Source organism: Pseudorca crassidens, chromosome 2 (assembly GCF_039906515.1).
Source record: "Pseudorca crassidens isolate mPseCra1 chromosome 2, mPseCra1.hap1, whole genome shotgun sequence".
Taxonomy (NCBI): domain Eukaryota; kingdom Metazoa; phylum Chordata; class Mammalia; order Artiodactyla; family Delphinidae; genus Pseudorca; species Pseudorca crassidens.
The window spans coordinates 113200872-113223625 of NC_090297.1; the positions used below are offsets into that span (position 1 = coordinate 113200872).

The 22754-nt window shown below is 58.7% G+C and overlaps 1 protein-coding gene across 14 annotated transcripts; it reads left to right on the forward strand.

Annotated features, from left to right (window-relative positions):
- Nucleotides 1-1000: 1000 nt before the first annotated feature.
- On the forward strand, nt 1001-22544 carry PEAR1 (platelet endothelial aggregation receptor 1). 14 transcript variants are annotated; one of them, XM_067728234.1, is made up of 26 exons: nt 1001-1112; nt 1193-1632; nt 1881-1960; nt 8744-8795; nt 9395-10955; nt 10987-11338; nt 12047-12151; nt 12506-12606; nt 13384-13476; nt 13761-14004; nt 14766-14886; nt 15085-15221; nt 15315-15527; nt 15812-15986; nt 16073-16193; nt 16938-17101; nt 17194-17296; nt 17426-17572; nt 17786-17911; nt 18839-18967; nt 19084-19212; nt 19417-19629; nt 19866-20231; nt 20378-20452; nt 20551-20799; nt 21360-22544. In XM_067728234.1, exons 6-26 carry the CDS (start codon nt 11238-11240, stop codon nt 21509-21511), a joined length of 3264 nt encoding a protein of 1087 aa, XP_067584335.1. In that variant the 5' UTR covers nt 1001-1112; nt 1193-1632; nt 1881-1960; nt 8744-8795; nt 9395-10955; nt 10987-11237; the 3' UTR covers nt 21512-22544. The 14 variants fall into 14 exon arrangements, with proteins under 14 accessions (XP_067584335.1, XP_067584343.1, XP_067584345.1 ...); XM_067728242.1 differs by lacking the exon at nt 1881-1960 and having other exon boundaries at nt 19866-19954; nt 20066-20231; XM_067728244.1 differs by lacking the exon at nt 1881-1960 and having other exon boundaries at nt 19866-19954; nt 20066-20204.
- Nucleotides 22545-22754: the final 210 nt, after the last annotated feature.

The following is a 22754-nucleotide window of genomic DNA, read 5'->3' on the forward strand; positions in this document are numbered from 1 at the left end:
TATAGTTTAATGGGTACAGAGTTTCAGTTGGGGATGATGAAAAAGTTACGGAAATGGATCGTGGTGGTGGTTGAACAATATGAATGTACCTTATGCCACTGAACTGTACCCTTAAAAATGGTTAAAGTGGGGTTTCCCTGGTGGCGCAGTGGTTGAGAACCCACCTGCCGATGGAGGGGACTCGGGTTCGTGCCCCAGTCCGGGAAGATCCCACATGCGGTGGAGCGGCTGGGCCCGTGAGCCATGGCCGCTGAGCCTGCACGTCCAGAGCCTGTGCTCTGCAACGGGAGAGGCCACAACAGTGAGAGGTCCGCGTACCGCAAAAAAAAAAAAAAAAAAAAAAAAAGGTTAAAATGGTAAAACTTATATTATTTATATTTTACTATACTAAAAAATGTAAAAGACCCTCATCGAACTGTACACTTTTAAGTGGGTACGTTTTTAAATTTATGTCAATTATACTTCAAAAAAGTTGAATTGTAAAAGGCGCCAAAGAGGAATGTACCTGTTTTACTCTTCCTGAACTATTGTAGATTTCTCTGTCGCGGGCGGTGGTTTGTAGAGGGAGCCCTGTAATCAGACGGACCACAGACCTTGGTTCAAATCCCGCTTTTGCCGCTTACGGATGTCCTAATTACACGAACAATGTCATGTAAATAGAACCTGTCTCGAGTTAAGGATTGAAAGAAGCAGCACCTAAAGGGCTAACGATGATGAAGGCAAATGTTAGTTGTTATGAAAATTGCCTCTGTCTCCTCAGAGACTGAGAAGGGAAGGGTGCCCCAAGAAAGGTGGGGTACAGGTTGGCGGCCTCCGGAGTGACGCCTTCTCCCAGGTCCGGTGCGCGGGCTGTGGGGAGGCGGACGTTGGCCGCGAGGTGGCGCCCGGCTCGAGTTGCCTCCGCGCGGAGGCTGCGGCGCGAGGTGCACAGAAGCGCCCGGGCCCTGGACCAAGGGGGCGGGCAGAGGCGGAGACTCCGCCGAACACTGCTTCCCTGGATCACACCCTCCCTCAGGGTGCTTTCCGGCGGCCAGAGAAGCGGAGAGGCCTTTTCCCGGTGCTCCTCTCCCAGTCTGGGATGCTGTCGGTCCCCGGGTTGTATCTTTAATAAGGTAACGGTTGTTGGGCCTCAGTGGGAAGGTGCCTGACGTAGACGATCTCACTGATTCCCCTGCACCGCCCCACTTTGCAGATAAGAAAGCTGAGGCCGGAGTACCCCAAGGCCGCACAGCTGGTGAAGAGTCGAGGAGGGACTCGGGCCCGGGGCCTCTGCTCTTCTCCCCTGCTCATCCCCTCTCTGCGCCGATCCAGGCTGTCGGGTCGGCCCCGCCGCTCGGCCTCAGTGGTCCCACCCCTACACAGCCTCCCTCCCGGGCATTCTGGATCTCCCCTCCCCCGGCTCCCGGTTTCCTTGTCAAAACTTCCTGCCTTGGCTAGGGCCTGAGTTCCCACCCCCTTCCTGCCCCCCGCCCCTCCGCGCCCCTCCCCGCCCAGCGATCCACAACTTTCGGCCACTCCGCCGCTCTCGCAGTCGGCCTGGAACTCCACGCAGGGACCCCCGCCCTGTCCTCCTCCAGGCCCACCCCGGCAGTCCCCACCCCAGGCGGACGGCGAGATAGGGTCCCGAGGCAGGTGAGTGACCGCGCGCCCCTGGTCCCGCGACCACCCTGCACCGGGGGACCTCTGGGTGGGGGGGAAAAGAGAGACCGACAGAGAGACCTGAAGGGGATGGGGCAGTGGAGAGGGGCCAAAGGCGATTGGGGGTTTCCATCCATAATGAAACAGCATGTAAATGACATGCAAATGAAGCTGTTTCCTAGCCCCTTGTATGGGACTTTGTGTGTCCAGCGGCTGCCACCACCCCACTGGCCCCCTTTCAGGGCTGGAGAGCGAAGCCCTCTACTTGGCTGACGGGATGTGTAGTGCTAAGAGCACCCACATTGGAGTCAAGGCTGCCCAGGTTCGAATCTCGACTCCTCTCCTTACTACCTGTAGGATCTTGGTCAAGAGACTTCACCTCTGTGTCTCAGTTTCTCATTTCTAAAAGGGGAATAATAAGATATAGTGCCTACCTTATGCGCTTGCTGTGAGGCTAAGATGAGCATAAACATGTCTCCTGCTTAGAACCGTGCCTGCTCAGTGTTTATTACAGTGTTGGCTCTCTCCCCACCAGGAGACACGTTTGAGGAGGATGGAGGGAAGGGACCCAGGTTTACAGGTCCCTGGGGCTCATAGTTTTGCCGGTTTGAGGACTAAGAAGTTGGCCCAAGGCCTCAGGCATGTGGATCCCCAGAAAGCCCCATGGGCTGGTATGTGTGAGGAGGAGTGAGGGTGGGGGGCCCCGGAGCCCAGGCCCCAGCAAGGCCATCCCTCACCCCCACCCCATCTCCGGCCTCCAGTAGTGAACTTTCAGCTGTCCTGCTCTGGCCTTTTATGAGTGGCCTCTCCCGAGCTTGGGCTGTGACCCTAGTCCCCGGGGATGGGAACAGCTTGTGCTGGTCCGAGTTTCCCAGGCTCCTAGACTCAGCCAGACCTCGGCTCCAGGCAGGATTGGGCAAGGGGTCAGCTCTCAACCCTGGCCTAAGCTGGGCCTGGGGGGTCGGGGAGCTGTCTGAGTCCCACCCCATCCCAATCCATGATACAGTCCCTCTGTGTGGGCACGCGGGAGCCAGGGTGTGGGACAGCTCTCCTCTCTCCAGCTCTCTGTCTCCTGCTGCTGCCTCTCCCACTTCTGAGGTCTCCCAAAGTCTACCCGCTAAACTTGCCATTGCAGTTGGGGCTACCCTCCCTGCCACCTAGGAGCTGGGTTAGCCAGACTCCCCTCTGTCTTCCTCTCTTCAACGGGAGGTGAAGCCGAGGGTTGGCATCTGTTTCTACACTACCCCCCCCACCCCCTGCCGCCGCTTCCATCCCCTATCAGACTTTCCCAGAAGAGGAAACCAGCTCTGCAGGCAGTCCCATCCACAGTTCGGAAACCTGGATAGAGATAGAGGTCGCTGGGCTGCTGTCTGCCTCCCCCCACCAACACATTCTGCTGGAGAGGGGACCTGAGCCAGGCAGGGCCTCCACCACAGTGCTCGGAGCTTCTCCTTTGAGCAGCCTTGGAAACCTTGAAAGAGAGCCCTCCCGGGATGCAAGAGGGGCCCTAGGGCCCGTCCTAGCTCTGGGGAGGGTGTCCATACTAGTTCTGGGGGAGGTACCATAGAGGCTTCTCTATGGGGGAGAAGCCAGCAGGAGGAGCAAGAGAAGACAGAGGGGGGAGAGAGGGAAAGACAAAGACAGAGATACAGAGAGACAGACAGACACCAACAGACAAGGAAGACACAGGCAGAGGCATAGAGACTTCTGGAAACAACAAGGCCCAGAGGGAAGCGAGAGGCATATTTGGAAAAACAGAGCAGAGACTGAGAGAAAGAACAAGAAGGTGGTAGAGGAGGTCAAACAGGAGGAAGTCCGAAGACCAAAGAGAAATCCCAGGGGTAGAAGGACTGAAAGGGGCAGCACAGCCTTCGGAGCTTGATAGACGTGGTCCAAGTCCCCACCCCGCCTTTGGTGGGCTGTGTGACCTTGGGCAAATGACTTAACCTCTTCGGGATTTCTTTTTTCTCTTCCTTCCTTCCTTCCTTCTTCCTTCCTTCCTTCTTCCTTCCTTCCTTTCTTTTCTTTCTTCCTCCCTCCCTCCCTCTCTTTCCCTTTCTTTCTTGCTTGCTTTCTTGCTTTCTTTCTTCTTCCTTTCTTTCTGCATGGCTTGTGGAATCTTAGTTCCCCTACCAGGGACTGAACCTGGGCCATCGCAGTAAAAGCGCTGAGTCCTAACCACTGGACCACCGGGGAACTCCCTGGGATTTCTTCATCTACGTAACAGGTGGCATAATAGTACCTACTTTCTAGGACTGCTGAGAGGATGAAAAGAAAGGATCCGGCTCACAATATGCATTTAACAAGGGGTAGGAATTGGTGTTAGAGCACCCACACATGGCCAGAGGGAGGTCTCCAGAAACGGCACCGGGTGGGTGCTGGGCCATGGAGCCTCGTGAGTCCCCTTTCCTGCCTGTGCCTCCTACCCCACCTCACATAGCGGCATCTGAGGCCTAGTCCGTCAGTGTAGGAGGTGGTGTGTGGATGGGCAGTGAGGGGCGTAGTCCCTGGGCCGGAGGTTCGGGATAAGGGCTCAGGCCCTGCGTGCGGGCACACTCCCTCCTCTCCAGGTGACTCAGTGCCCTGCACTCCCATGCACTCAGCCCGGAGGAACTTGGAGGCCAGCCCTGAGGAATTCCTGCCCGAGGTCGGGAGAGCAGGTCTGGAGACGCCTTTTACTGTGTAATGTTGGGAAGTTCTTTCTGAACTCCACCTTCCATCGACTTACCAGTGTTGTGTCTTGAGGGCCCTAGAAGGAAGGTCCTGCTGTCTGGTGAGCCGGGGACAAGCCACAGCCTCCAAACATCCCTCCCTGTCCCGTTTCCCACAGAGTAAGGTTGGGCTTACTCAGGTCGGAAAGGATTTAGAGTTTATCAGTCCATCCACTCCACACCATGTTTAATTACTGCCCACTGGGTGCCAGGAACCCTAGATGCGTGTGTGTAGGTGCTGGCCAGTGCTGGGGACACAGTGGTCAGGCAGGCAGAGAAGTACCCTGACCCCACGGTGCTCCATTCCAGTGGGGAAGACAGACCTTAATAAAAATATAACGACCACGGGATGGGAACCTTGAGGGAACACCTGGGGGGTAAGCAGCCCCCTAATAGCGCCTGGGACAAGAATGGAATTGGAGGCTGTCCCAGCCTGGTAGGGAAACCAGACTCACAAGCTGGCAGTCACAAGATGGGGTACATTACCTCATCCGTCCATCAGACTTGAGGTGCTCCCGGGCCTGTGAACTCCTGACTTGACCTGGGTTAGTCCCACCTGCCCCCAGAGGAGGGACACTGGTGCCTTCGGCTAGAGTTTGGGGAAGTGTTGGGCCTCTTGGGGACTGGTCTATGTCCAGTATGGAGCCGGCCTCAGGGAAGAACTGGGGTCCTTTGGGCCACAGGGGTCCGTGGTGAGTGTGCTAAGAGACTGGAGAAAGGTCCAAGGAAAGGGAGGAACAGGTGAGGTGCAGAGCCACTGAGGGGGCTTCCTGGAGGAGACTGGCCTAGAAGGATGGGTAGGACCTGGGCATTCCAGGAGTGGCCTGGGCAGAGGTGGCCGTGCGGTGAGAGGCATGTCCAGTGTGATGGGAGCAGAGGCTGGCCACCTGGGCCCCGGGCGCCCTTTCCTGCACTGTGGGGAGCCACGGAGGCATTAGAGGGAGGCAGTGGCCAGAGCAGAGCTGCGCTTTCCAACAGTATCTGGGGGTGGCAGTCAGCAGGGGGAGCTGCTCCCTGGCCTGTGTCACCCCAGGGCTTACCTCCCACCCGCCACTGCTTTGTTCTTTGAAGCAGATTCTAATCCTGCTGTTGCCTCTGCCGACCAGTTGGCCTTGGGCAAGTCTTTTTACCCGAGACCCTCCATGGTCTCTCCTGTGAAATGGAGAGGGATAACAACCACTCCACCTGTGGGTGGTGGTGAGGGTCCGGACTGGCTCTAGCTTCCAGTAGGCACGTGCTGAATGTTTGGTGAATCAGAATCCCTGCAGTTTCTCTATTTCCTGATGAGTAAACAGGTCGGGCTGAGGACCCTCTAGCTTCTGTTTCCTGAGCCACAGAGAACACAAGGCCGGCCCCTCACCCCTGCTCCCTCCCCGCCCAGCCTCTGGAGCACATGCAGGCTTCCTGTCCCTCCATCCGGCAGACATGCCTGGCGTGCCGAAGGCCTGGCTTGGCTGGATGTAGGAGGGGCTCTGTGTGTGTGTGTACAAGTGTGTACACGGGTGTTCTGAGTGGCACGTGGAGCAGAGACGTCTAGGCTGCTGGCGGAGCTGGGTTAGAGGGCATCCCTGTACGGGGAGGGAAGGGAAATCTTTGGACTCAGGATCACACTGCTGAGTGGGAAGGACTAAGTGATCCTGTCTCCATGGCAAAGAGAGGTTAGGAAAGGGCACAGAGAACAGACACAGAGACAGGGGAGATCCTGAAAGACAAGAGAGCTACAGGGCGAGGCAACCTTGGCACCAAGCTAAGACACAGGGCTCGATTTGTGGATCATGGCTGGAGTTCAGCCTACACTCCATACCTGAAGGTGGCTTCCCTAGTGCAGTGAACATACTGCACAACTGTACGTGGTAGCCTTGATATAGAAAAGGAAGGAGAGAGGCAGAAGAGACCAAGAAACTGATGGAGGAAGAAAAAAAAGACAGAAAGCAGAGAGTTTCTGATGAAGAGCAAGACAAAAGGCAAAAAGAAAGAGGCAGAGAGCCTAGAACTTGGAGGATTCTGTTTTTGCATTGACACATGTCCACTGAGCAGCCTCTGGTCTGAGGCTCAGTTCCAGGATGGTCGTTGGAACCAACAGTTCCAACCCCCACTGAACCCTGGGAGATATGGGGTGTTATTCTCCCATTTTACAGATGAGGAAATGGAGGCTCACAGGGCTCAAGTGACATGCTGGAGGCCGTACAGCTTTTAAGTACTAGAAACTTTGGCCTCCAAGATGGGAAGTGGGGGAGAGGGAGACAGAGAGGAGGCACCAGTGGAAACAAGCAAGAAGCTGGAGCTGGTGCTCAGGCTGAGGGCTGGGGGGAAGTAGAATCCAGGCGTCCTGCCTCATCAACCGCCTTTGGCTTGAAGGCATACCTGGCGGGCAGCCCATCATTCTGGGGGATCAGGTTCTCTGGGGAGCCTAGTCCCCTCCCCTCCTCACTTCCTTTCTCTCTGTCAGCATCTAAGGCCCTATTCCCATTCCCGGATCATCCTGGGGGTTCTTCAGGAAAAAAAAAGAAAGAAACAGCTTTTCCTGGAATTAATACTCAAAGAGTATGACAGTGCCAAGGGGAGTGGAGAAGGGGTGTGATAGGTGCAGGAGGAGTGAGGCTGAGGATGCCATCGTGGAGACTGCAATGGTTCATTGAGCTTCTTATGTAGCTCTCTAGACACTTATCTGTATCAACTCATTTATTACTCCGCAGAACAGTCCTACAAAGGGAAGTACCATTGTCCTCTCCATTTTAGAGATGAGGGAACTGAGAGATGGGATTCGAACCCAGGTTTGAATGGGGAGGTGGGAGGGGATGCAGAGCTCAGAGGGTATCCTTTGCTATACCGCCTCCCAGAGAAGAGCAGCTGGAAGGGAGCTGGTGGGGAAGTTCCTCTTGCTGTCTCACTTCCATCAGCCCCACTCTTGTTCTCTGTCTTCTATAGACATGGATCATCTCCTGTCCACTAGGAACTCTACTCCCCTCTCAGAGGCCCCAGACCCATCCCCCTCCTCCTAGCAGGGTTCGGATTGGAGTACAGTGAGGGTAGAGGGACTCCCCACCAGAGGAATCAGGCTGAACAGAAGAGCAGGGGAGGCGAGCTGGGTTGGGCCCTGTGTGGGCTTGGAGGCCGAGAGGGCAGGGATACTGGGGGCTCGCGCAGGCGGGACTGGGGACTGGGGGGGGGGCCTGGCCAGGCGCCCAGCTGCTTTGCATCTCGAGGTGAAGGAGAGAGAAGTGTCAGCTCATTCTTGACTGTAAACACATCCCGGTTCCCACGCCTGTGATCGCGTTCTTGTGGCAGCCCCCAGCCTGATCCCCTTCTCCTGTCCAGCCCCCCGCCAGGCTCCCCCTCGCCATAACCAAGGCTGTTAAAAAGAGATGTAAAGCCCCTGGGATTCCCGCCTGGGCTCGGGAGAGCCTGGAACCTCAGGGATGGATCTGCCAGTCTGGGTTTGGATCCCAGCTCTGATATTACCGGCTGTGTGGCCCTGGGCAGGGAACTTACGCTCTCCTTGCCTGTTTCCTCATCAGTAAAATGAATAATCATACCTACCACAGTGGGCTGACATAAGCTTTACACGAAATGATCCACAGAAATTGCTCAGCGCTCTGCCCGTGCCGACACAGTGAACAACATAGGGGGTCGCACTAGTTTTCCAATTGTGAGGGAAGGTGTGTGGGTCCCTCAATCCAGAGGTGCCACGGAGGAAGGGGGCTGAGTAAGGGAAAGGCAGAGGTCATCTGTATAGGAAGAGGGAGAAGGGAGCCTACAGTGGGGGCCCCTGGGGTCAGATGGGGGGCCACTAGTTGTCTGATTTAAACCCCTTGAAGGGGCACGTGTGATCACAATAGCCCCCGTTCTGCTGGGACTGGAGGTGCTGGGGAAGGGTGGGCCGGGGTCTCAGGTTCCCTAGCCCCTCAGGGACAAAGGCTCAGATGGGAACAAGCCTAGGCAGCCAGGCTGGAGGTCTGGGCTCCTGGTCTGGCCTGTGTTCCCTCCTCGGGGTCTGGGGCTGGTGAGGCCAAACCCTGCCCCTCTCTGCCAGGATCCCCATCTCATCTCTCCCCTCCCTGCGGACCAGCCACTGATCTCACCGACCCCATCCTGGCTTCCAGCCCCTTCCACTGACCAGCTGAGACCTTCTCTGCTCTCCAGTCCTACCCTGAAGCCCTTGGGAAAAGAGAATCTCCCCACCCCTCTAATTATTAGAGTCAACCCCCTGGGATTAGGGTCAGGCCCTCCGCATGCTCCCCTGCCCATCTCGAGGTCCCCCTCAAAGTCTCCCGGGGGGAACCATTTCCTCCAGAAGTTGGTTAAGAGGAGGTGGCTGGTGGGAGGGGGCTGCTGTAGGTGAGAGGAAGGACAGCCCCTCCCCTTTGCGCCTCATCAGGGCCTTCCTGCTGCAGGTCTTGTCCATGTCACCGCAGCCTCGAGCTCCGGGGACAGATCCAGGCCCAGGTAAGTCTGGGGGTCCCTGCGTGGCTGGAGATGAGGCTCGCCCAGGGACAAGGGTGAGGACCCTGTATCCAGACAGATTGAGCTCCAATTGGAGGACAGGACCCGCATGCCAGGGGCACAGCGGGGGCTGCAGGAAGAGGGGAGTGTGGACCAGACTGAGGGATGAAGAGGGGGAGATACGTGGGGGGCTTGGGGTCCTGTCCATGGGCTTGCTGCCATGCACACTCGAGGGAGAAGTGGGGAGAAGGTCAGCTGGGATCAGACAGGGTAGGCCTGGGAAGGTGACCAGAGCAGGGCTGGGGTGAAGGGCAGAGTCTGGGGATGTTGGGAGAGGGAGCCAACTGTTGGGGGGGGAGCTGGGGGTTGTGTGGGTGGAAGGGCCAGACTATGAAGGGCTGAAGGGCACTCCTGACTGTGGCCTGGCTCCCTGAGGCCAGGCTGCATCCCTCCCCAACAACTCCCCACCCTCCCCCACATCCTACCTTCCAAGTTCAGGGTGGTGGGAGGACAGAGCCACCCCATGCTCCGCCCATGATCATGCTGCCTGCTGCCCTCCCCACATACACACATTCTAGCCAGGCTCTGTTTCCTGTTTTCAGGCTGCATATCATGAGCACCGGGATCCCCCAGGACACTCTCTGGGCTCCTCAGGCCCTGGGGCCCAAGGGCCCTGTCGCCCTGCCCCTGGCTCACCTGAGTTTCTCAGGCCCCAGGATGCCATAGAGGCCTGGTGAGTTACCTGGGGACTGAGGATGGATGGGAGGGACACAAAAAAGACTACAGGTGGAGATCTGCCCTGGTGGAGCTGTGATGGGGCCACTAACCAGAGTCATGGGCAGGCCTTGCTGCTTTGCAAGACAGGAGTGGGGTGGTGGGTAGAAATTTGCAGTGGGTGGGAGGGAGCCGAGGAGAGGTGGGCCAGCCCAGCCGCTGAGAGGGTGGGGAGCAGGCTGGAGGGTTTACTGGTTGGGCAGAACGCAGCAGTGGGGTGCGGTTAGGTTAGGGAGCTTCCCTCTGAGCACTGCCCTGATGGGAGGTGAGAGCGGCCCGCTGGGACCCTGGGAGTGTGTGGGTGGAAGGCCTGGGGTGGGGCCTGGAGGCAGGCATTCCAGAGATACTCAGGGGGCTAAGGGGCCAGCTACCACGACCTTTCTCTCTTCTCGGGGAAAATTATAAGCAGATGTGGACGCCTCAGGGCGGCGTAGAGGAGGGAGCCGAGCCGGGGCAAGTTAACAGAGAATCTGAAACTGGCGGGGTGGGGGGCGGCGGGTGCTCAAGGGCCTCTGCAGCTCCTGAGCTCAGGAGCCAGAAGGAGACTCCTCTGAGGTCCTGACCTGCTTCCCACCCACTGGGCGAGGCCAGGGGTGGAGGAGGGGGGAGGAGCCCATTTCCAGATGGCTGGTGGGTGGTCACAGGGAGGTGGCGGCTTCTGAAGTCTGAGGCCAGGCTGGGGACCCCCTGGGTGATAGCACCTAGAGCTGGGTGCAGCCGTATGCTGGCAAAGCTGGCAAAGCAACCGGCTTCGGTGGGGGGCTGGGTGGGGGGATGGCCCTGATTTGTGATGTTTGCTGATTTCCACCCCCGTGCTTGGTTTCAAGCTACTACTGTGACAGCACTGAACAAGGAGTTGGGAAGAGAAGTCATGACTGGCTCTCAGAAGTCAGTATGGGCCGTGCCAGCGCACCAGTGGTGGGGAGGGGCCTCCTTCAAGGTCACCTGGACCTAGCCCTACTCCCACCCCATAAAGCAGGAAGCCCCTAACAGCATCAGGGTGGTTTTGGCCTCTGCCTGCCTACATCCAGTGATGGGGAGCTCACCACCTGAGGTCGCTGATTCCATCACAGAACTGCTTTGACCGTTGGAAAGTTCTTCCTCTGACTGAGCCCAAGTTGGCTTCCCTTATAACTTCCCTTCATCGGCTCCAATTTCACACCTTGGTATAATATCAAAGTGCCCTGGGTAGGGGCTGTGCTGGGGATTGGGAATTCAGGCACAGGTCCCTGCCTCTAGAGGTCATGGTCAGGGAACAGGCACTAGAACAGTGGTGTGTGGGTGAATGGTGCTGGGGGTCCCGGAAGGGATGGGTGGGGGCAGTCTGCCAGTGTGGATCGGGAAGCAGGGCAGGGAAAGAGGGGTGACACTTGGGCTAGACCTTGAAAGGTGAGTGCTTAAAGTGAAGAATGGGGGGGAGGACGTGCTTAAAGTGAAGAATGAGGGGGAGGACGTCCAGACAGAGGAAACCGTGTGAGAAAGTCTCAGAGGCATGGCCGTGCTCCACCTGGTCAGGAATCAGACCTGGAGCCTGGGAAGCCCGGGCCAGAGGACCAAAGCCTCATCTCTTCTGCCACCCCTGCTTGGTCTCTGCAGAGACTTGGCCCTCCAGGTTTGTGGCTGCAGTGCCCCTCACCTGCTCCACACCTGGCCCTGTCACAGGCCTCAGCAATGTCATCACCTCTGCGTGCCCTCTTTCTCCTGGCCCTGGGCCTGGGGCTGGCTGGAACCCTCAACCCCAAGGACCCCAACACCTGCAGCTTCTGGGAAAGGTGAGAGAGGGCCCCTACTGTGCCTTGAGGGCTGCAAGCCCCCAGCTCCCCATTCTCCCCACTGGGGCTCCTCTTTCCAGTTCCCTCCCTTGCCTCCTTCCCTTTCTCCAGCCCTCACTTCCCTCCTATTTCTGCCTCTACTCTCTCTGCTCCCCTAGATGGGATGCCTCTGATTCCATCCCCATCTTGATCTTGTCTGTCTCCATCTCAGCTGTGACCCTGTCCTTTCTTTATCCCCATCCCTTGGTCCCTGTGCGAGGCTAGCTGCAGGACAGAGCACAGGGTAGGAGCCATTCACTATGGGACAAGCAGAGGGGCTGGCCCAGGGAGAGCCCAGGGGACAGGGCTGGGCAACAAGGCCCAGGGCAAGATTTGGCCAGAAGCGCTTCAACCCATCTCCATCAGCTGGGCCCAGGAGTCAGTTCTAGCTCAATTTCCCCACATAGGGAAAAGGAGGCAGCGGGGAATGGAGGGCTGGAATGGAATATTCCCAGGAATATTCCAACTCTGGGAGGATCCCTCCAGATTGAAGCTGGACAGATGGGGGGTCCATCCTAGGCTCGAGGGAGCAAGCCTAAATATTCCCCACTGTGGCCAAGCCCTCGCCACCCCCCGCGCCCCCCCCCCCCCCCCCCCCCCCCCGCTCCGCTCTGCCAGCTCAGGCCTCTCTCCCTGCCCTGGGCCCCGACTCCGTTCCCTGTCTTGCAGCTTCACCACCACAACCAAGGAGTCACACTCCCGCCCCTTCAGCCTGCTCCCCTCGGAGCCCTGTGACCGGCCCTGGGAGAGCCCGCACACCTGCCCCCGGCCCACGTGAGTGCCCATCCCCCTCCATCGGCAGATGGGTGCCAGTGGAGCTGCCTCGGCCCGGGCCTTGCCCCTCTGTACCCCCATTCTTTTCTCAGAACCTTTAGAGTTCAGAGGGAGCATCTGGCCTCGGGGCACTCAAGGCATGTTGTGTGTGGGGTATGTGTGTTTGGGGTGTGCAGGTAAGGTGTATGGTGTGCACGTGTGTGGCCGGATGGGAGGCAAGGAGGGAATGTTCTATGCTACCCCAGCTCAGAGTGTTGGGCAGTGCCCCAGGCCTCCCCCAGTGCCGCACCGTGGAAGGTTGGAAGCCGGGGCCTCGGCAGGGAGGACTGAGGGCCACCTCCGGGTCTCCCCCAGGGTTGTCTACCGGACCGTGTACCGCCAGGTGGTGAAGACGGAGCACCGAATGCGCCTGCAGTGCTGCCGGGGCTTCTATGAGAGCAGCGGAGCCTGTGTCCGTGAGTCCTGGGTGGGGCTGTGGAATGAGTGGAGCCTAGGCCACCTAGTCCTTCCCTGCCCTCATCAGGGTGGGGCTACTCCTCTGCCCTCCGCTGGCCCTGTTGTCTCTAGGGACAAAGCTGCCACTTCATACGTCTGTCTCTAGCTGTCCCTATGTCTCTCCCACCCTCTCTCTCCATGTCCCTCAGCAGTCTCTGGCTCTGCATCTCTGTCTCTGGGCTGCCTGTATCTCTCTGTCACTGTGTCTCAGGACTCGGTGTCTGGCACTCTTTCTGACTCTTCCTGTCCCTGTCTCTCTGTTGCTATCTGTCTCGACCTGTCGCCGTCCAGTCTCTCCTGTCCCCCGCCCCCAGCACCCTGAAACCCCCAGAGCAGAGCCCGCTCTGTCTCTCTCCTTCTCTCAGCCTTGGACCGTCACCAGCCCCTACAGAGACCCCTGCCCAGCCTGAGCTCCCAGCCCAGCCCCTACCCTCTCTCTGGACAGCATCCATGTCTGGTCCCTACGTGAGGAACCCCGCCTGCCCGTTTCCCAACAAGGTGCTTCCAGAATTTCACAGAAAGGAGCTCGGGAGTCCGGAATCCTGAGGTCTTGACACGCTCTGACCTGAGTTGCTTTACTCTCAGTCTCTTTGCATCTTAGAGGCAGAACTGCTGCTTGGCGAACTCCAGGTCCCTGGTGTGGGAGGAAGCTGGGGTTAGGCTTCAGAGAATAACAGGTGGGTACGGCAGGGGTGGAAGCATCTTCTCACACACACCCCACCCCATCTCTGCCCCAGCGCTTTGTGCTCGAGAGTGTGTTCATGGCCGCTGCGTGGCACCCAATCAGTGCCAGTGTGTGCAAGACTGGCGGGGCGACGACTGCTCCAGTGGTGAGTGGCTGGTGACGGCAGGGCATGACCCCTTGTGCCTCCAGGGATGCAGAAGCCTTGGGCACACCCTCCCTACCAGGGCACAGGTGCTTAGGCCCCCAGGGTGATCACCCAGCAGAGTCCCACTGCAGCCAGCAGCCTTTTCTGGAGGTGTGGTACAGGGGGAGGGGCCAAAGCCAGGCATGGGGGCATGTGTGGGGGCCAGGACACAGAGACGGGGACTAACTGGAGGCTGGGGAGGGGCAAGACCCCTGCTGACCCCCTTCCGCTCTCCCATCCCACAGCTTGTGCCCTGGGAGTTTGGGGGCCACAGTGTGACAAGCCCTGCAACTGCGGCAACAGCAGCTCCTGTGACCCCAAGAGTGGGGCATGTTCCTGTCCCTCTGGGCTGCAGCCTCCACACTGCTTTCGGCCCTGCTCCCCTGGCCGCTATGGCCCTGCCTGCCAGTTCAGCTGCCAGTGCCATGGGGCACCCTGTGACCCACAGACCGGAGCCTGCCTCTGCCCCCCAGAGAGAACCGGGCCCAGGTGTGTAACAGGAGGAACACACACTAACGGGATCGCAGACACAGGATGCACGGGCATACGTGGGGACACAAGGGGACTCAGCATCCCAAACGTGGGGTTGGAGTCAAGAGGCCCAGATCCTGGTCCCAGCTTTGCTGCTTGCTGGTTGAGCAACCTTGAGCAAATCATTGGCTCTTCACGTGTTTGTTTCCGGTCTGTAAAATGGGAGCAGTATTGTCCACCTAGGAGGGTTGCTGTGAAGATAACATGAACTAGCGTGTGAGCGAAAGCACGTCCCAAATTGGGGCTGAGATAGGGACGCAGAGAACCCTACTGCAAGGCAGGGTGCAGGGAGAGCTGGGGAGTCACAGGAGGGAGAATGTGCATCTAGCTGGAGATCAAAGATCCAGCTTCATGGAGGAGCTCTGGCGTTGAGCCCTCAGGATAGAAAACCAGGGCAGGCAGACGTGTTGCCCCCAGAGGGACGAGCATGAGCAAAGGTAGAGGTGGAGCAGAGGGTGCGTGGAGAGCACACGCCACCCATGGCTCTTCGCTCTACCCCTCCTGATGGGGCTGGGTGTCCCTGCCATTTCCAGTCCTGGACACGTTTGTTTTTTGATCCCGGCAGTACCCAACAGGGAAGCGGGGGTGAGACTCACTGAGCCCTGGGATCGGGCCTTCCTCCTGGGGACGGCCTGTTTGTGGTTGACCAGCCCTTGGAGGCAAAGGGGGAAGCAGGTACTGCTTGTCTACATACTGACCTCACTCCCTCTGCCCAACAGCTGCGAGGTGTCCTGTTCACAGGACAGTGTTGGCTTCTTCTGCCCCAGCACCCCTCCTTGCCAAAATGGGGGTGTCTTCCAGGCCTCTCAGGGCTCCTGCAGCTGCCCACCTGGCTGGATGGTATGCAGGGCGGGGCCTGTGGGTATGAATTCTGTGGGCGGTTCTCTGTAGGGCTCCCAGGAGGATGTGTGTGAGGGGGTTAGGCTGTGTGGGCCCTGGAGAGGTTTGAGGGTTTGGGGTGTAGGGGTATTGACGGGTCCTGTGGCCATGGGGAGAGGGCTGGGCTCCTGGGGCTCTGCCGACCTCTCACCCCCACAGGGCACCATCTGTTCCCTGCCCTGCCCCGAGGGCTCCTATGGACCCAACTGCTCCCAGGAATGTCGCTGTCACAACGGCGGCCTCTGCGACCGGTTCACCGGGCAGTGTCGCTGCGCTCCGGGATACACAGGGGACCGGTGAGTGGTGTTGGCTTGAGGTGGGAGTGGCCTGGGGTGGGCCGGGGGCGGCGGCGGGCGGCGTGGCCAGGCTCACTCCTGCGAGGTGCCCAGGTGCCGTGAGGAGTGCCCCGTGGGCCGCTTCGGGCAGGACTGTGCTGAGACTTGCGACTGCGCCACGGGCGCCCGCTGCTTCCCGGCCAACGGCGCGTGTCTGTGCGAACACGGCTTCACTGGGGACCGCTGCGCCGAACGTCTCTGCCCCGACGGCCTCTACGGCCTCAGCTGCCAGATGCCCTGCACCTGCGACCCGGAACACAGTCTCAAGTAGGCCGCGGGCACTGTGGTCAAGGGGTCTGGAGGTCAATGGGAGAGGCCTTCGGTGCTGAAGCCACCGGAGTCACAAAAAGGACCTAGGGCGGGGCAGATCTCACAGAAGGGAAAGGGGAGGGGCCTCGGGGACGGGGAGAGACCGCTCTCGGAACAGCACCGAGCCTCCCCGATGTCCCCCTCAATTCGGCGATGCTCGGCTCCCACCACGCGGAGGGGGCGGGGAAGTCGACCTGCGGACCCGGCCTCAGACCGCTCCGCGCCCCCGCCTCCGCCCGCAGCTGCCACCCGATGAGCGGGGAGTGCTCTTGCCTGCCGGGCTGGGCGGGCCTCCACTGCAACGAGAGCTGCCCGCAGGACACGCACGGGCCCGGCTGCCAGGAGCACTGCCTCTGCCTGCACGGCGGCGTCTGCCAGCCCGACAGCGGCCTCTGCCGGTGCGCGCCCGGCTACACGGTGAGGCGCGCTCCGCCGCGAGGGAGGTGCCGGAGAGGCCCGGGAGCCCGTCCGCTCCTCTCACTGGTGCTCCTGCCCGCTCTCAGGGCCCGCACTGCGCTAGCCTCTGTCCCCCTGACACCTATGGAGTCAACTGCTCCGCACGCTGCTCCTGCGAAAACGCCATCGCCTGCTCGCCCATCGACGGCACCTGCGTCTGCAAGGAAGGTAACGGGTTGGGATCTCCCGGAAGGGGATTTGGGGGCGGGGCCATGCGAAGAAGGGAGAGACCAAGGGTAGAGGCAGGCCAAGGGTAGGGGAGAGGCTGCAGGGTAAGGGTGGAGGCACTGGTCAGCAGCTGGACTGCTGGGAAAGTAGCCAGGCTACTTCCTTCCTGGAATATCCGCTTTGCTTTTTTTCAACCACAAAAATCCCAATTGTCCTTAAAGGCCCAGGCCAGAGGTACCTCTTTGCAGATCATTCCTCATCCTCAGACATACAGAATCACAGAATGGCAGCTCCAGCAAGGGCCTCGGAGATCTACCAGGGGTGGCACGTTGGCAACCTTTAGGCTAGATTCGGACACAGATATGTTTTGTTTGACTAGCTCTCTATCATATTTAACAAAAGTCCAGTCTCCAGTCCCCACTCCTCCCTGTTGTCTTACACATGATCTGGAGAACTCATTTAGTTACCTGTTGGGGCCTCTGTAAGCATTTGGGTTTGCTGCCACCCTCCTTCATTTTGCAGAAGAGGCAACCAAGACCCAGAAGGTGGTGGTGCATCCCCTGCGGTCTTTCAACCTTCTGTCCAACATCCAACAGTTTCTATGTTTGTCTCCTATGCAGCCATGGGCATCCCCACCCCCAGCCCCAGCTCATAGTGCAGAGCCTGGCAGAGCCAATGCCCAGTGTGTGCTGGCTCAGGAGGGGAGCCAGGTCCCCATGCCTACTTGCAAGTCCCCTCTTCCAGGTTGGCAGCATGGTAACTGCTCCGTGCCCTGCCCGCCTGGAACCTGGGGCTTTGGTTGCAATGCCAGCTGCCAGTGTGCCCACGAGGCAGCCTGCAGCCCCCAAACTGGAGCCTGTACCTGTACCCCTGGGTGGCACGGGACCCACTGCCAGTTCCCCTGCCTGGTAAGTGCACAACAGTCTGCCTTCCTGGGGGAGGGAAGGGCACAGCACCCCCCAACTGACTGGCCTATCCTACCCTCCACTCCCTCTCCAAGAAGGGGATGTTTGGTGAAGGCTGTGCCAGCCGCTGTGACTGTGACCATTCTGATGGCTGTGACCCTGTTCACGGACACTGCCAATGCCAAGCTGGCTGGACAGGTGAGCGTTCTGGGTGTCCAGGCCCCGGGCTTACTGTGGAGTTGGGGGGTGCATCCCACAGGACATGTGTTCAGAAGAAACCCTACGGAAGGGGGGCCACAGGCCAGTCTCATCCTACCCCTCTCACAGGTACCCGCTGCCACCTGCCCTGCCCTGAGGGCTTCTGGGGAACCAACTGTAGCAACACCTGCACCTGCAAGAATGGGGGCACCTGCATCCCTGAGAATGGCAATTGTGTGTGTGCACCTGGATTCCGAGGCCCCTCCTGCCAGAGATGTGAGGCTCCCTCCCCTCCCCCTGCCTGCCAGCAGTAATGTGCAGTGTAGTGTCAGATGCCTGAAGCTCCCACTCTACCCCTCTTGGTCTCTTGTGCTGACTCCAGTCTTTAGGCCGGTTGCTGCAGTGGGAAGGAGGGAGGGAGAGAGTGGGGTCACGGGCTGACTGAGGGTTGGCCCCTGCCCCTGGTCACCACGAGCCCCTTTCCCCCAGCCTGTCAGCCCGGCCGCTACGGCAAACGCTGTGTGCCCTGCAAGTGTGCTAACCACTCCTCCTGCCACCCTTCGAATGGGACCTGCTACTGCATGGCTGGCTGGACAGGCCCTGACTGCTCCCAACGTAGGTGGTGGCTCCTGTGTCTGAGCATGTGTGCATGAGGGGGTGGGCTGAGGACCAGAGGCTTCCTTTCCCCTGCTCCTGGGTATAAAAGCCTCCGAACCCACCTTGATTCAGCCATTTATATAAACACTATAAACAAAAATTTATTGGGCATCACCTACATGCTGGGTATTGTTCTAGGTGCTCAGGATGCAGCAATGAACAGGTCAGGGAAAAAAATTCCCTGCCTTTCTGCACGGGAGGCCTGAGAAAAGCAGTGTTTGTACGGGGGCGGGGAAAATCATAAGCTCAGTTTTGGACATGTTCTTTTTTTCTTTTGGATTGCCAACTTATTTTTACTTATTTATACATGGCCTCTTTCCCACATAAATATAAGAAGGACATCATGGAAAAGATTAGTCCAGAAAACTGAGTCAAACAAATTTTGAAAAGGGGAAATGAGAAGCCATTACCATGAAAAAGATGGGCAGGGTAGAGGGAAGTAATCTTGGACAAGAGCTTTTCCATAGAATTCTGTAACTACTATTAGATTTTTTGCTAGTGTCAGATACACAAAAATTATACCTTGAATAGTGTAGACACTTATTTCTCTCTTATGTTAAAAAAAAAAGGTCTAGAGCTAAGCAATATAGGATAGTTTGGAAGCCTTTGGTTGTCTGGCCCTGGTCACGTTATTTTGAAAGTCTATCAGATAGGCAAGTGCAGAAGTTAAGCAGGCAGCTGGGCACGTGGGTCTGGAGTTCAGGCAAGACACAGGGCTGCGGATAAGCATTTGTGAGTCATCAGCGTGTAGATACGGTTCAAAGCCTTGGTGCCCCTGGGGAGACCAAAGCTGAGCTGAAGAGTTCAGTGATGCTGGGGGCTGAGAATTCACTCAGGAGGGGCTGGCCCTGCCCACCAGACAGGCTCCAACCTTGTCTCCTGCAGCGTGCCCTCTAGGACACTGGGGGGCCAACTGTGCCCAGCTCTGCCAGTGTCGCCATGGTGGGACCTGCCACCCCCAGCATGGGAGTTGTTTCTGCCCCCCAGGCCGGACCGGACATCTCTGCTTGGAAGGTACCAGCAGAAGGGGAACTCCATGCCCCTGCCTCCAAGTCAGCCCTAGCCTGAGGAGGGGACTGCTGTTCCCTGGCCCCTCTGATCCCCGCCTGCCTCCTCCGCTCTCTAAACAGGCTGCTCTCCAGGGGTGTTCGGTGCCAATTGTTCCCAACCATGCCAGTGCGGTCCCGGAGAGAGGTGCCACCCAGAGACTGGGGCCTGTGTGTGTCCCCCAGGGCACAGTGGCGCCCCCTGCAGGATTGGTGAGTTCTCATCTAGCCCCTCCCTACCCCCACCCCGCCCCGCACTGTGCCCAGGGAACCAGGACACAGGTACATGCCCAGGTCTCTGCTAGGTGGTACCCTTGTATCACCCTGCCCCCCTACTGGGGCCTCTCCCACGCATGCATCCCCAGCTCACCAGTAGGGCCAAGACACTGTCCTGAGTGACCACCCCGTCCCCCACAGGAAGCCAGGAGCCATTCACCATGATGCCTACCTCTCCAGTGGCCTATAACTCACTCGGGGCAGTGATTGGCATTGCAGTGCTGGGATCCCTGGTGGTGGCCCTGGTGGCGCTGTTCATTGGCTACCGCCATTGGCAAAAAGGCAAAGCGCACCAGCACCTGGCAGTGGCCTACAGCAGCGGGCGGCTGGACGGCTCTGAGTACGTCATGCCAGGTGAGCTGGCCTGGGGGCGGGGACGCACATGAGTGGCTGGCTCTCAGGTACAGGGCAGATGGGGTGCGGGGCTCCTGCATCCCTCCCTGGACCTTGTAGGTGGGAAGCGGGGAGATGGAGAGAGTGAGAGAGGTCAGAGAGGCTGATTACGGATCTCCTGGAACAGAATGACTGTCTTGGGCCCAGGCTTGTCTCTGACCGGGCAGGTCACCCTGCAACTGTGTCTGTTTGTGCAGATGTCCCTCCAAGCTACAGTCACTACTACTCCAACCCCAGCTACCACACCCTGTCTCAGTGCTCACCTAACCCCCCGCCCCCTAACAAGGTCAGTGTTGGGGGTGGGGCTGCACTGTGGATGCCCTGTGGGCACAGCCCGGTCCTCCGGAAAGCTCCAGCCGCGCACGTCGCTCTCCCTGTCCCACCCCTCCCCTGCCAGGTCCCAGGCAGTCAGCTCTTTGCCAGCCTCCAGGCCCCCGAGCGGCCAGGTGGAGCCCACGGGCATGATAACAACCACGCCACACTGCCTGCTGACTGGAAGCACCGCCGGCAGCCCCCTCCAGGGCCTCTGGACAGGGGTAGGAGCCTGGGGCCCAAGGCCTCTGGTGAGGGGGGATGTGTACAGCCCAGCGTCCTGCTTCATCTGAGTGCGTGTGTCTGTGGAAGGGGATTCTGGGCCCCAGTTCTAGAGGAGGTGGGACCTTGAGCAGGGGACCAGGGGCCTGATTGCAGGTTGCTTTCTCCTCCTCAGGTAACAGCCGCCTGGACCGAAGCTACAGCTGTAGCTACAGCAACAGGAATGGCCCAGGCCCCTTCTACAGTAAAGGTGAGGGCAGGGCAGGGCGGGGGAGCGACGGAGGGAGCTGCGCTGGGGTTTAGGGGCCAGTGCCTCCACTGAGCCTGATTTCTTTCCCCTATCTTTAGGGCCCATCTCTGAAGAGGGGCTGGGGGCCAGCGTGGCTTCCCTGAGCAGTGAGAACCCCTACGCCACCATCCGGGACCTGCCCAGCCTTCTAGGGAGCCCCCGGGAGAGCAGCTACATGGAGATGAAAGGCCCTCCCTCAGGGTCTCCCCCCAGGCAGCCGCCCCAACTCCGGGACAGCCAGAGGCGGCGACATCCCCAGCCAGAGAGAGACAGTGGCACCTATGAGCAGCCCAGCCCCCTGACCCATGGTGAGCCTTCCTTCTCCACTGGGGCAGAGAGAACAGGGACAGGGGAGGTGGGAGAAGAGAAGGGACAGAGGGCGGGAATGCGGAGTGGGCATGAAGTGGCAGCAAGAGCAAGGCCTTTGGGCGTCAGACTTGGGCTCAAACCAGGCATGACGTTTGGGAAGTCACACTGCCTCTTCGAGCCTGTAGGTGGCGGTACCTCCCTCAGAGGGCTGAGGATTTGAAATGGTGGTTTGGGAAGTCACACTGCCTCTTCGAGCCTGTAGGTGGCGGTACCTCCCTCAGAGGGCTGAGGATTTGAAATGGTGGCTTTACAGCACCTGAGTTGTAGACTTGATACCCAGAAAAGGTGGGAACAAGGCAGATGACAGAGCATCTTCCTATCCTGTGAGGTGGGCAGGTCGAGATGGCCTCCCCCACTGGCGGCTGAGGAGCTGCACAAACTGGCCTATAGCCAGGCACTACGCATCCGTCTTCCGGCAGAATAGGGTGGAGAGGGGAGGAGAGTGGTGGGAAGGGGGAGGAGCCACCTCCTTCTCATCTTCATCCCTCTCTGTCTCCAGACCGAGACTCTGTGGGTTCCCAGCCGTCTCTGCCTCCGGGCCTGCCTCCTGGCCACTATGACTCACCCAAGAACAGCCACATACCTGGACACTATGACTTGCCTCCAGTACGGCATCCCCCGTCACCCCCACTTCGGCGCCAGGACCGTTGAGGAGCCAAGATGGTGTGCAGAGGTCAGCACACCGGTTCTTTGCTGCTCAAGGCTGAGGACAGAGCCTGCTGTACCCTGCCAGGAGCAGGGAGAGGACTGGCCGGCCGTGAACATGAACATGTTTAATAGAGGAAGTGAATGGAGAGGAGATGGGAGCCTGGCTCCCAGGTTCTACCATGGGAAACACTGGTCAGCAGGAAACCTGTGTTCCTTTTCCCCAACCCATTGCTCCCCAAGGCCCCCAGGGCCCTGTATACATAAACTGGTGGGTTGAATGTTGCTGGATAACTCTGATTTCAGATTGCTGTAAGAAGTGTATATTGGGTAACTTTTCTGTGCACTCCCGGGCTAGGCTCTGTGTGTGCGTGCATGCGTGTTTTCAGAGGCGTACCAGGCACTGATCCTGTCTTGGGGCACTCACTATATAGTGGAGAGGCAGCCCAAACCCAGTTAACTCTAGAAATAGCGTGACTGGCCTCCCTGCATTCATTTGGTACTCCCGCCAACCAACTGCTTCAAAATACAAGCTGGTTAGGTTACCCCTGCCTGAAAGTCTCCGTGGGTGCCCCATGGCCCTTGGGCTACAGTCAAAATTGTCCAAAGCCTTAAAGGCTTTGCCGGCCTGGCCTGCCTGTCTCTTCAGCCTCACTCTGAACTGTGTTCCCTATCACTCTGCCCCAGTCACACTGGCCTCTACGTCCTCCTATCAGCCACACGTCTTCCTACTACAGGGACTTGGCACATCTGGAATGCTCTTCCTCCCCCACTCACCTGTTAACTCCTGCTTGTCCCTCACACCCCACGTTCTCTTTCACAGCACTGATTACTGATGTGTTCATGCACCAGTTACCTGTAGAAGGCCTACAGGGTGCCAGGCACCTCTGTAATGTGTTGCTTTTTAGTGTGATTATTTGATTAATCTCTGCCTCCCCCACCAGACTCTTAAGTTCCCTGAAAGCAGGAATCCTGTGTTTATGTTCAACACTGGCTCCCCTTGGCACATGGTAGGCACTCAATAAATGTTCCCCCAAAGGCTGAGTGGCTGAGTGAGTTAAAAGTACCAGTGGTAAGTGCTGGCAAGTGCTAAGATAGCTGGGCAAACTGGTGCTCTGAGAGCTGAAAGACCGCATAGGTCAGAGTCTTCCCCAAAGGGTGGCGTTTCTACAGGGGAACAGCACAAAAGCTCAATGGTGGGAAGGTCTGGGAGTGACGGTCGGGGAGGGGAACAGACTGGAGTGGGGAG